Below are 13374 nucleotides of genomic sequence, written 5' to 3'. Positions count from 1 at the left end.
GAAACAGCAGTTTGGAACAGGGAATAAAGGCAATCAACTAAGGTTAGTCTTCTAAGGGTATACAAGTTCAAAAGTGATGCTTAACGTACAAGAGCCTTTATGCCAGGCAGGAGAAGGACCAGAAGAAGAAGAGTCGGACAGCCAGACAGACACTGAATTTTAAAATAAACTCTTTCACTAGGGTGTAGATTTACCTTACATTTACCATGGGCTAAAGTCATGCAGCTAAAAGTATTCAACGTAATGTGATTTCACTGTTCATTGTAGGGTTTTTATCTGTCCAAAGTTTTATACCTAAGAAACAAGGTAAAAAACGGCAATAAAGAATTTACAACCGTATTTGGGGTTAGAGATGTTGAAGTTTATCTCTATTCAATTTTTCAAATGTAAATCAGTTATTTAGGCATTTAGTTAGCTGTATCGTTCTTTGCAAATTCTTGTAATGTCACATCACTAGTGCACTCCGGGAAGTTCTGCTCACAAGAAACAGTCCCACAAAAAAAGCTCTCTCTGCTGCCAGTTCAGCAACAGTGTCTCAATGTTCTCTACTTACCCACAGAAATACCAAATCAGTAGATCATTTCTTCACTGTTTCAAACAGCTGATTGGACACATTAAACAGTAGCGCGCTTCTCTAAATTTTGTAATATGTATCTATTAACAGCTGCTTTATTACCATTTGTATTGTAGCATGAAATGTATTCTTTACCCAATCACATTTTCAGTCAAATGGGAATTTCCTTTTATTTTTTTACAACAGATCTATATTTGTTTCATTGTCAACAGAAATATGTACACCAAGATGTTCAGTATTAAAAAAAAAGTTTGTTTTTATTTTGGTAGGAGAAACTGAGTACAATTAAGAAATCCCTGCCAGCTTTGATTTTCTTTTGCACTATACTTGAATTATGGGTGAAAAACCAAAAGGGAACTGGAGGGGGAACTGAACCCAAGGCCCCTCTGCAAATTCTACTTTCAGTACTCTTCTGCTCACTAAACCAAAACAGGCAAGATACCTGGAAGATCTACACTGAATGGAAACATAATAAGCGATGCCCCTTCCCCCTCTTCAGGTTTCTACAGAGACGGAGCATTGCTTGTCCAACCCACCCAAACAAGAACGAAGACAGCAATGGTGCTTCTCAAAAATCTGTAGTCATTGGGGGTGCAATTGTGACATCAGCATTAGGCTTTCATCTACATCTGAATGGATGATGGCAGGTTTCAATAGATAAGTATTACATCTCCTGAACGCAGAAAAAGTAAACTGTGGAGAAACAACTACTTCATCGTGTCACTGTTTCGCTCATCATGCTTAACAGGAAAACACCAGGATGCAAAACCCACTAGCAAATTGAGACTCACGAGTATCAGAAACTTCAGTAAAGCCTCTTCAGCTGTAAGAAACAATCAGGTATTGCTTACTTTGCAGGCCAAATTCAGACACTGTCAGCAACAGCACCTGATACTCCAGCTCCGCGGGGAGAGGGGGACGTGCTCAAGTATGTTTGCAGATACTGTGTTCATAAATGCTTAAAGTCTTCTTACATTTTTTCTTAAATTAAATGTAAGAGCCCACAATTTCACCTGTTTGAGAACACTGAGTTAGCTTTAAAAGCAGACATGCATTGATTTCAGGGAAAAGCAAACAAATAGGTGAATAATTTCTTGAACTGTTTTAAGGAGCTACGTGCCAAGTATTAAGAAACTAATTTGATAGTAAGTAAAATAACAAACTTACTTTTTTGCCCTAAAATTTTGCCAGTATATGCAAGCAATGTAAGATATAAGATACTTTTAGCTTTCTAGCCAAATATAAGATTGGTTTTATTGTGGCTCATTTTCAAAGTTACAGATGACAAAGGGCAAGTTTTTTTAGTTAGGGTTACTAACTACATAATGGAAAAAGTATGATTTCAGACAGAGTCAAGCTGATCAGTATTGTAAAGAATCAACCACAAAAAAAAAAACCATGAAAGAAGTAACCACACAATAAAAAAAAATAAAAATCCCCCATCACTACCATCTCTATGTAGCCAGTAAAGGCTAGGTGTAACATATGATTAACTTAACTGGATCAAATACACAATTTATAAAAAAGAAAAAGGTTTGAAGGCAATATCTCAAGTGCCTTTTCTAAAATCAGTGCCAACTCTCTCACGTTTGAGTACAGCGGCGTTTAGTTTCATGTACTTATTAAGCGTCAAGCTCTAAGCGTTCTCTGAGCAGATCACTAAGTGGACATTGTTTCTACTTAAAAACTTGGATCTGGTTTCATAGAATACAAACCATCCACCAGAAATTAATAGGCAAAATTGTTCCATAGTCGACAGTTTATATAACAATAGATTCCCTGCATTTCATCCCTAAAGGCATTCTGCAAAAATACTCTAAAAAGTAAGCACACGACAGTTCTCGAAACACAGCTCTACGATGGAAAGCAACACTTGCTCGCTATGTATGTATCTAATCGCATCCTTGCTCCCAAAGTAAGACTAGCTTTTTAAAATTATTATTATTACTTATTTCTGCTAGAAAGTGGGAGTCAATTCAATAATTAGACAGGGAGCCAGACTGCTGTGGTTCATGCATCAGTGATATTGATGCAACCAAATTGTCCTTCTATTTCTTAATTTACTTTTCAATTTCCCTCTAGTGGAAATAGGGACATAATTTAAGGTCCGGAGACTTGTACAGCAAACAAAGGCAAAAATTAAGTCTAAAGAACTGTAATCCATGATGTAAACTCCAGAAGAGAAACAATTAGATTTCAGAGTGCAGCCTGAGTTTATAGGACTGAATGGTAGAAAATCTTTCATTTACCTTGTAAAATAAAACAATCTGAAAGATAACTGTTGAGACAAACACATTATATTTATGTTCTCTATTTTAAAAAGCAAGCACCCATTTAAACTTCAAATATATATTTGTATTGCACTGAAAATGAAACAGAACCCTAATTGGGTGCTCTTCTCATGTTGTATTTCATCTCCTTTACACTATATAGTAGAAGGATTCCATAAATGCTATGGAAACTGAACTACCTGGTAGCTTATTGGTAAGCTCAATGGCTCTAGCATTTAACTGTTTTACATATAATTAGAATCATAGAATGGTTCGGGTTGGAAGGGACCTTAAAGATCATCCAGTTCCAACACCTCCCAGTAGACCAGGCTGCTCAAGGCCCCGTCCAGCCTGGCCTTGAACACCTCCGGGGATGGGGCACCCACAACTTCCCTGGGCAACCTGTTCCAGTGCCTCACCACCCTCGCGGTAAAGAATTTCTTCCTGATATCCAATCTAAATCTACCCTCTTTCAGTTTAAAACTGTTACCCCTCGTCCTAACACTACACTCCCTGATAAAGAGTCCCTCCCCATCCTTCCTGTAGGACCCCTTTAGGTACTGGAAGGCCGCTATAAGGTCTCCTCGGAGCCTTCTCTTCTCCAGGCTGAACAACACCAATTCTCACAGTCTGTCCTCATAGCAGAGGTGCTCCAGCCCTCTGATCATCTTCAGCACGCCTAATTGTGTGAGGCTGAAATACTCTGAAATACGTTTTTTCAAGTATGGCTCAGAAGTATACGGATAACGATCTCTACTTTCTGAAACACGCTAAAATGTCTTTACACAGTGTTATTTAAAAATACGCAATAAATGAAGCAGCAAACCATTCAACCATTGGACCTTTACCCACAAATTTTTCCATATCTCATGCTTACCAAAAACATAGCTCAAATACATACAAGTTACATATCTTCCCAAGATTTTTAGGTATGAAAAGTGTGTGTCATTAAATAAAGAAGATATTTTTCTATGTTCTGGAATATAGAAAAAACAGAAGTGATCCATTTATACAGAATTTTGCATCTAAAAATTTTCATGCAGCTTGAATATCAATATTTTCTACATCAGGCACAAAAAATGAGCGCAGGTTTCCGTTAGAAGTTACACAGTATCATCCAATAAGCTTTATTAGAAATTTTATTCTAGCTCATTGTTTTTCTTAATCAGCATTTTCCTTTAAAAATGCAATTAAAATAAACAGACAAGTGAACACTCAATTTCTGAAGTCGTAATCAGACTGCTCCATGAAAATAGCACAACCAGAGGTAGTTTTTCCATCCTTACCCCACCCGGTTACACTCAAAAATTTACTGCGCAGCATTAGAAGACCACTAGCAGTACTCAAGGATACAGGGTGAACTGGATGATGAGCTCTGGTGGAATGCAGAGAAGTCTCTCCTGAGCATCATTCGTTTGCTAAATGCTGTCAGCGTACTACTGCTTCACAGGCAGACAGTAAGAGGATTCACCTTCAATCTGTTTTTGAAAGCTTCTATATCTAGTATCTGGGTGACAGCTTAGCCCGCTCTCAATCCAAAAAAGTCTTTCAAATTGCTTTGTGTTCAACGTACAAGACTCTACCTTTTTATAATTGGAAAACGGTGTCTGAACTCTGGGCCTTCCAGGCACACTGAAACAACACAGGCAACTAGAGTTGCAGAACTTCACATGTTACCCTCTGATATAAGAGGGAATTAAGCAGAAGCCTCTCCTAATCACAGTTTGCTCACCTTAGAGTCAGATAGGCAAATAGACCCTGCTGCGCAACTTCTTCAAAGGCAAAGAGCTGAACTGTTTGCAACCAGTATCTCCCTTCTACCTGCCACCCCCCACTAGCTCACAGAATCACGAGTATTTGCGCACAGCATTTTTACAATCATTGAACCCAGGTTCATCAACAAAAATGCTGAGGTTTTTTTCAATGACTTTGTTATTTGAAAATACTTTGCATAGGTTTCATCTCTTCCGCTCTCAGAAGATTACAATGAAGGACTGTCAGCAACCTACCCAGACAAGGAAAGGAGAAAAACAGAGACCCCAGCTGTTTGGATGGGCATAACGTACAGCAGGATACAAGGCTCAGGTGCAAATTTGCCATGCTCAGTTACAGTCTTCAGCATCCATTCTTTGAAAGACCAACTTTTGTCATTAAAATTGTCTTCACTGAAGCCCAAGGCAACCAATGAGGTGCAAAAAATTTTCTTTAAATACGTAAAATCAGACTACAGACACACTCAGGTAAGAAGAAAGAAATACAAAAGTGCTATATATTGGTCAGAAAATTAAAAAATAACCATGCAAGATATACATACCCAGTTTTAGGGCAGAAGGAGTCACTTCGATCTCACCACCAATCGGCTGAAAGGCAGCCAGCTGAGCTGCTACCTCCGTCTCAAAAGAGTCTGGGCTATTTCTATCTGTCACGTTGCCATTGGTGCCATCAGTCTTATGGTGACTTTCTTGCTCATCATAAACGGCAATCAGCTATCAAAACAAAAGATAAAACAGTTTGTATATTTACAGTATTAGCAAACATCACCTTTTTTTTTTTCCCCCAAAAGCAAAATTTATCCTTCATTGGAGTACAAAAATAACGATCTTAGAACAGCTAACAATAAACGCACAGATTCAGGAAAGCACGTGCATTTGTGTTTAAATGCATGGAATTCAATATGACTTAAGCATATGCTTCAGCAGTGTCCTGCGCTGGCATGCTTTTCTCAGAATTAGCATGCTACCATTAGCGAGCATTTTACATTGTTCCAAAACATTTAGGGTTGAAGGTGCTTAAAAACACAGAACAGCATTTAATTCTTGTGAGTGGAGGGTGTTATTATTTTAAAAAAATTTAGTGCTACTGACTGACACACTGCACAAAGGTAACACAACCATGGAAGCTGCACTGAGAGAGCAGATACATGTTTTATTTATAAGTACATAATAATTACATTCCAAGGACAAGATACATCCGGCAGAATGACAGAGTGTGGAGTTTCCCAATCGCCTCTGTAAGGATGAAAGTCTCTTGGTTCAGCTAGGCACACATACACAGGCATCTCTACCATCTCCTCCCATTCTCTCCTGCAAGCTTATACCAGATACATCGCTTCTGAAAACTGTCCCTCAGTCACTGGCTCTTCCACAACTTCAGGCACGCAGGAAGGTCAAGATTAAGCAACAACAGACTGCGGAGTTTGCTGTCCAAACTGACATTAATGTTGACATACAAATGATAAAGAAAAACACCAGAAAAATCATTTTTGCCTCAGTTAACCTGGCCTCTTACTGGGATGTTCCTTTTGGTCCCTACTAATACAAAGTCATCAGATAAAGCGTATATAGTTTCATCAACAAGTGACTCAGATACATGTGGCTGGGTGTAAATTGTGTTACAGTTCCAGAAAAACAGTTAACTGTGTTACAGTTCTGGGAAAACAATCAAAAAAATTATTAATTCCCAATGAATCTAAACAAATTAGAAGACTTGCTGTTCTCAATCAATGGGACACTTGACACCCCAGAGCCCTCTCGGAGAGAAAAGGAAGTAACAGCAACAGACTCAAGCACTTTTCCTTCCCCACTACCTGACATGGCATAGCTCTTGTGCCTTACAATGATAAACACTTTGCCTAATAAGCATTAAACAAGGTATCTTCATCTTAAGGTGTTCATTTATTTCACTTTTTCTGAACTCCTTAGGATTACACCAAAGTTTTTCTTAGCTAATCCTGAAAAAGGCCACAGCATACACAACCAGTTAGGCAATATCACGATACACACAGACACAAGTTTAAAGGATTGATTTACTACTTTCTCTCTCTCTCTGTGTTATTTTAAGGTATGCATACACACTCTCTATATAAAAAATATTAGTACATCAAATCTCCTCTGACGCTTCCAAGACACGTGTCAAAAATTATATCCTATGATAAGTCGTATTCTGAAACAAAGAGACAAACATTTAAAGGAACTCGTTTGCCTACAGGAAAAAGTGAATGTATGAGAGGGTAAAGAAAAGAAAAATGAAAAGAAAAATCCTGAAGTGCTTCTAAGGAAGAAACTGACATTTTCAGGTCTTACACTCATTTATAATTTGGTTGCTAGAAATATGTCAGCTCATATTTACCAATGCATATTTCAGAAACACACAAAACCCCTTAAATAATTAGGTAGAATACTTGCTTTCCTTTTCTATATGGAGCCTGTTTCCTTTCTGTGGCCACACGAGTAACTCGTACAACATACAATTTGCTTTTTATTTGTCCAAAGCATATTGGAAATACCAATCCCAGTAACAAAGACAACTGTCTTTGCACCTTATTGCTGCATTGCAGGGAAACTACCCAAGTGTTCACACTGAATTCACCACCAAGCCAAAAATGCTGCCATAGAACCAGACATCAACAGACCATGGCAATTTTCTCCAGTACCAAGAAAAAAACCTACGGTGTCTTTTGTTTCTAAAATGACTATTCATGTCCATATTATTATGGATGCCCATCATGACTCAGGGAGTCCCACAACTGTTGCCCACCAAAAGGTTTGCTTTCTCAATTTCACTTTTGCTGTGGAAACTTAATTCCGAAGAAAGGAGCAGTTACTAATGAAGAGGAAATTTGAGATTATGTAGGACTGTGGCACAGAAAGCACTTTAGATAATAGTAGGATACGAAGTTCACTTGAGCATTTGCAATGTAGAATAGAGTAAATGGAACTCAGCTGTGATTTGATAGGAATAAACAAGTGAATTCCTCAGCTGGATCAAGCTGAGTTTCCTCACAGTTTCACACCATAGCATATTAAATCCTATATTAAGTTGTAATACTCTACACTTACTGCCCCAGGATGTTGCAGAAACCAAAAGTAGGGACTGCCTCAAAAAAGTTAGACAAACTGATGGAAAACACCAGCAAGAACTGTTAAATGGAAACACACAAGCACTACCTCAGACTCAAAAACTCCCAAAATATGTACTAGTGAAAACCAGAAAGGTAAACCAGGAGAACGCTATATGTATTCTTATACCATTTTCCACTGGTCACCAGGAGAGACCAGAGCGGCAGTCTGGCCCCGCACTGCCACTCTTGCAGGCTCATACATTATGGTATTGGGACCAGTGCTGTTTAACACCTTTGTCGGCAACATGGACAGTGGGACTGAGTGCACGCTCAGCAAGTTTGCAGACAATACCAAGCTGTGTGCAGCGGTCGACACATTCAAGGGACAGGACACCATCCACAGGGACTTGGACATTGGGACAGGCTTGAGAGGTGGGCCTGCGCAAACCTCATGAAGTTCAACCAGGCCAAGTGCAAGGTCCTGCACCTGGGTCGGGACAATCCCAAGTGCAAATACAGGCTGGGCAGAGAATGGATTGACAGCAGACCTGAGGAGAAGAACTTGGGGGTGGTTGGTTGATGGGAAGCTCAACATGAGCCAGCAATGTGCGCTTGCAGCCCAGAAAGCCACCTGCATCCTGGGCTGCATCAAAAGAAGCGTGGCCAGCAGGTCGAGGGAGGTGATTCTGCCCCTCTACTCTGCTCTGGTGAGACCCTACCTGGAGTACTGCATCCAGCAGTGGGGCCCCCAACAAAAGAAGGACCTGGACCTGTTGGAGCGGGTCCAGAGGAGGGCCACAAAAACGATCAGAGAGCTGGAGCACCTCTCCTATGAGGACAGGCTGAGAGAGTTGGGGTTGTTCAGCCTGGAGAAGAGAAGGCTCCGGGGAGACCTTATTGCAGCCTTTCAGTACTTCAAGGGGGCTTATAAGGAAGATGGGGACAAACCTTTTAGCAGGGCCTGTTGTGACAGGACAAGGGGTAATGGTTTCAAGCTAAAAGAGGGTAGATTTAGGCTAGATATAAGGAAGAAGTTTTTTACAATGAGGGTGGTGAAACACTGGCACAGGTTGCCCAGAGAGGTAGCAGGTGTGCCATCCCTGGAAACTTTCAAGGTCAGGCTGGATGGGGCTCTGAGCAACCTGATCTAGTTTGCAGATGTCCCTGCTCATTGCAAGGGGGTTTGGACTACATGACCTTTAAAGGTCCCTTCCAAACAAAACTATTCGATGAAGGCCTGGTGGTGATCCTAGCTAGCGCTGCTACTGCAGGCAATGGTGCTGCCAGCCATGGGGATCGGGGGGCCTTCCCCGTCAGCTGAGGGAGTTCTGTAGGCGTGCCTTGAGCTCAAGTTGTGGCTGATGTGTTCAAATGAGTCAATCTGCAGAGGGTCTAGGACATTAGTGAACAACTCAATCTGCAGAGAGTTTTGCGTGTTAGTTTTGTAACAGAACCTGATCTACGGAGGGTCCAGGTTAAAATAAAGTTTTGATTGTTACAACTTTGTTGTGTCATTGCTCCACTGAGGATCCTTAAAGCACCTGCCACAGTGTTGGGTGACACTTCCCAAGAACTAACAGGTTACAACTCAAACAGCTGCCTTAATAGCTGGTCAGAAATGAGTTTGGTTCAGGCCAAACGACATACAGAAATCACAGTGCCTGAAAGTAGATAAACCCTCCATGTCTTCACCTGCCTAATTATATGGAAGGACTGAAAATGGTTTGAAGATTGCATCAACTCGACTTTGGAGAAGATTTGGCAGATAGGGAAACTCATGTCAGCACCTCTTCTCCCGACTCCTGTAGAGTCAGGAGAAAGAGGCCCCCTCTGCCACCATCCCCATTCCCAGTTCCCACATTAGCCATGCCAGCGCTCCATTTTCATACTCCGTGCTGGAGCAGGCAGGGCACAGGCAGAAGCTGACAGCAGGCAAACACCTGTGATAGATCCTGGCAAATGGATGGAAGATTTCTCAGAGCTAAACCACACAGGCCTCACACTCATCTGAAAGCAGGGAAGTTTCTCGCAGCTGTCATTCCTCAAGCGACTTCAGCGAAAAGCCCACAGTTCCTTAGTCTACACCTAGGCACTATTTTGACAGATTAAAAAAAACCAAGGAAAGTGTATTTCTGTACAGTACAGAACACACCATTAATTAAGTAACATGATCTAGAGTTAAACTCTCATTTTTTAGAGAGTGTGGAAAGGAGATACTTCCAGTACTGCATGTGGAGGTACCAAAGATGCAATGCCTTTGCTCACCAGTGTGATAAACAGCCATTTGTCTTCTCAAATGTTTATTCAGGAGAGAATTCCTCAGGACTGCAGTTGTAGGAGCACCTTATCGGTAGCAATTCTAACATTATAAATACACTGCTAATCAATCAATGCATTATAAATATCAGCTTCAACCTTTCAGAGGGAATGAATACAATTAAGATTATGTAAATTAACTATTCAGAAATAATTGTAGTAATTGACTTTTCATTTCCAATATGGAAAATTCTTTAATTGGAACAGACTGCAAATCTCTTCGGATGGAAAAGAACTTCAGGACGCATTAGGAAATCCCCCACAAACATATCGTGAAAACAACATTGATTACAACACTAATTTTTTATTTACCTGTTCAACATTTATAAATACTGAGAGTTCAGTAGGTCAGATGATTTTTATTTTTTTTTTAAACACATCAAAATATCACTCTAGACATTTATAAACTGTAGAAGTTATGCTAGTACTCTGTTGCTGTTTTGTATACTTGCTGTACTTAAGCGTCTCTGGTTTTTTAAAGGTTAAAGAACACGAATATTTACTGTAAGAGGTATCTATGTATTTCTATATAGGTAACATGGTTCTAACCCCAGTACTGTTGCAATTTCTATTAACAACCTAGCAGTTACCTACACAATCAATAAATTATCAAAACTTAGCACTTATCTGTCATTTTTGATTACTAAACTCCTCCCTACTTACATTGATGTAGTCACAACATAAGGCAGCAATAATGAACAGTGCAATTTTATTAGCATTTTTGTTGATCATGAGTGGAAAATTCATTGCAAGGCAATGTAGGCAAATTTTAACTTCGCATGGTGTCCTGTGGTACAGCTCTTTCAATATTTTATTGCTAATTCAATTGCAAAGTGTGCAGAACATTAAAACAAGATTATGTAAAAATAGACAAAGTGTTCCCATATCCCTGTTCCCATGTGAAATGTTAATGTTTTCTGGGGGCTCTCAGTCCTTCCAAAACTCATTGCACTCTACTCATAAGCCCAAGCTGCAGCTGCAGAACCGTGTTGGAGCGCTTCACCGTGAGCTGGGAAATACACCATACGCACAAGAAACAGTAAAAAGAAGTCCTTCCAGATGAAAATTGCAACAGTTTTGTTTTAGGGCTAGATAATTAAGCTCAATTAAATATAAACCATTTCGCAGGGCTTCAGAATTTCAAAGAAAAACATCCCCACCTTTGAACAATTAGGAGAACTTTACAGATCTTGCTTTAAGGCGCTTGTCTGTTAAGCCCGAAACAGCTGACTTTCCATTGCCCTATACACCATTTTAAATAAAAGGTTTCATAATTATTTCTCTCTTCAAACTACACTTTTGACAACTAGATTACTGTTAATAAGGTTAAAACCTGTATGTTTTACTAGCTTTTCTGTACTGAATTAGAAAATAGACACCACTATTTCCTTTTTGACCCCAAGCACCAGGCATGTACACAAGGTACTAAGGAAGATATGGCAAAATAAAAGCTTGCTTGCAATTAAATTAATCAGCTTTCAATTACTGTCAGGATAAAATCACTAAGAGAAGTTCTCAGTCACAGGCTAGCATCAGTACGTGATTGAAAAGATGCAATTTTCAACAGCTGGAATGATATATTCAAAAGCACAAAAAGGAATTAATTGCTCAAGTCGTATTACATTTTTCATTCATGGAAATCTTTCCTCTTAATTTTTTCACATTCAAAACTTTATTTACATTATTCTCTCACTATGGACAACAAAAGGTAGTAAAACTGTCTGTTTCTTCGAGAAATTTTTCACATTACCTTGCTCTCAAATTGATCCTCAATTTGGGATCTGTAGGATTTAATCTTTTATTTATCCCTGTACATACATAACAAAGCGGTAGAAAGACACACAGTGTTTATATATGTAACACGCTGATATCAGAAAACAGCAAAGTTTAAAATAAAATTTAAAAAAAAAAATAAAAGATCAAAACAATTTGAAGTCTCCCCAGGTGCTTGCACCTGCAAACAACCAGACACAGATGGAGAAAGGCTGCAGGTGACAGCAGCCTACGTATGACCAGCGCAGAAAGGGAAAAGGAATCCCCCCCACCGCCTTTCTTTCAGCAAGGTTATATGTTTGGGCAGGTCAGCTCTTTACAGCCACCTAAGACACTGGAGCACCAGCACCAACACAAGATAAAAGTAAAATTACCTCTTCAAGCCAGTAGCTCGCACCAGGCCATCTTAAATTCAAAATCTGACATCTACTTTGAGGCTGCTATGGCCTGACTTTCCTCTTTCCCCAACCACTGGTTTCTACTGCTCCTTCTTGCAAGTGCTACAACTTGCTAGATCCACGGTGAGTCAGTTCAGGGAACGAGACCAGTAAGAAAAGCAACTCTCCATCCTCCAGCTGCTCCATCTCTGAACAACGCAAAACAAATTTCTGTCAACACATCGCTGAGTTAACATCTCCTTGGACTCCCGCTGTCTGTAATCTTGCAGTAGTGATGTATCTCTGTCTGTTAACAAAGATGGACCAATTTTTGTGCCCCTATTCCCATGACAGCACACTAAAGTGTGGTGCACAGACATGAAGTCTGAACACAACATTTTTGCAGCTCTCTCAAGGAGTTCATCTTCCTAACAGAAACTCTTCTACGGGCACAGGTTATACCTTTTAACTTATGCCCACAAGGTGACAAGAATATTTTAGATCGAGGCAAGAAGACCAAGAATAAAGTATACCATATATTGAACAAAAAACCTTCATAGTGCCACTGTAGAAGTTTCCTCAGAACTCCACAAACTCATTAATGTAAAATCAGATTTTATATATTACTATGAAAGACTCCTGTTCAAATGGTTAAAAGATGAAAGACTGGTAACAGTGCAACATAGACAGAACTAAGGTAATTAGGATACCTCAAAAATGGATGAAAGTGTTATTTAATTTTTCAATTTAAAACTTTCCTGGAGCTCTACAGCCTTTCTTCCATGTTCTTTCAAGGTATTCTTCTGGCATACACTGATAAGTATTTGAAATGGTATTCTTGCATAATAGTTTGCCCTGGAATTCCTTTAACTTAAAATAAAGGCTGTCAAGGAAAAGTACCAATATACACACCATATGGCAGCCTTCCTTCACACCTACATATGAAAACAAATTACAGATACATTACATGAAAGCTATGGTGATTAGCTTATCTTGTTTACCTACATGCCAAAACCACATACACCAAAGTATCTTCACAGAGACCACCTGACACTTTTCCTACCCTTATTATTCAGCTTTCTTTTGGTACTGTCTGAAAGTAGCCAAGAACAGAATCCTACTGCACGCAGTACAAGCACTGGTAGCCTCTGCTCTCAAAACTCTTCAAGGATACAAGGAAAATATGAAATAGGAAGAAAAGCAGCATGCCTAAAAAAAGAGAGA

At 39.6% G+C, this 13374-nt stretch overlaps 1 protein-coding gene across 3 annotated transcripts in view; it reads right to left on the bottom strand.

Moving 5' to 3' along the window:
- The window catches only part of PARD3B (par-3 family cell polarity regulator beta), a 426548-nt gene that overhangs the window by 287315 nt on the left and 125859 nt on the right, over positions 1-13374 (bottom strand). For all 3 annotated transcript variants that reach the window (XM_063341445.1, XM_063341446.1, XM_063341444.1), the window contains exon 3: positions 5159-5330. In XM_063341445.1, coding sequence (XP_063197515.1) covers positions 5159-5330 — 172 coding nt within the window. The remainder of the gene's footprint in view (positions 1-5158; positions 5331-13374) is intronic.

The sequence above is a fragment of the Chroicocephalus ridibundus genome, chromosome 7 (genome assembly GCF_963924245.1).
Source record: "Chroicocephalus ridibundus chromosome 7, bChrRid1.1, whole genome shotgun sequence".
Classification (NCBI taxonomy): domain Eukaryota; kingdom Metazoa; phylum Chordata; class Aves; order Charadriiformes; family Laridae; genus Chroicocephalus; species Chroicocephalus ridibundus.
The sequence above is the reverse complement of the archived record's forward strand: the minus strand, read 5'-3'. Positions and strand labels throughout refer to the sequence as shown.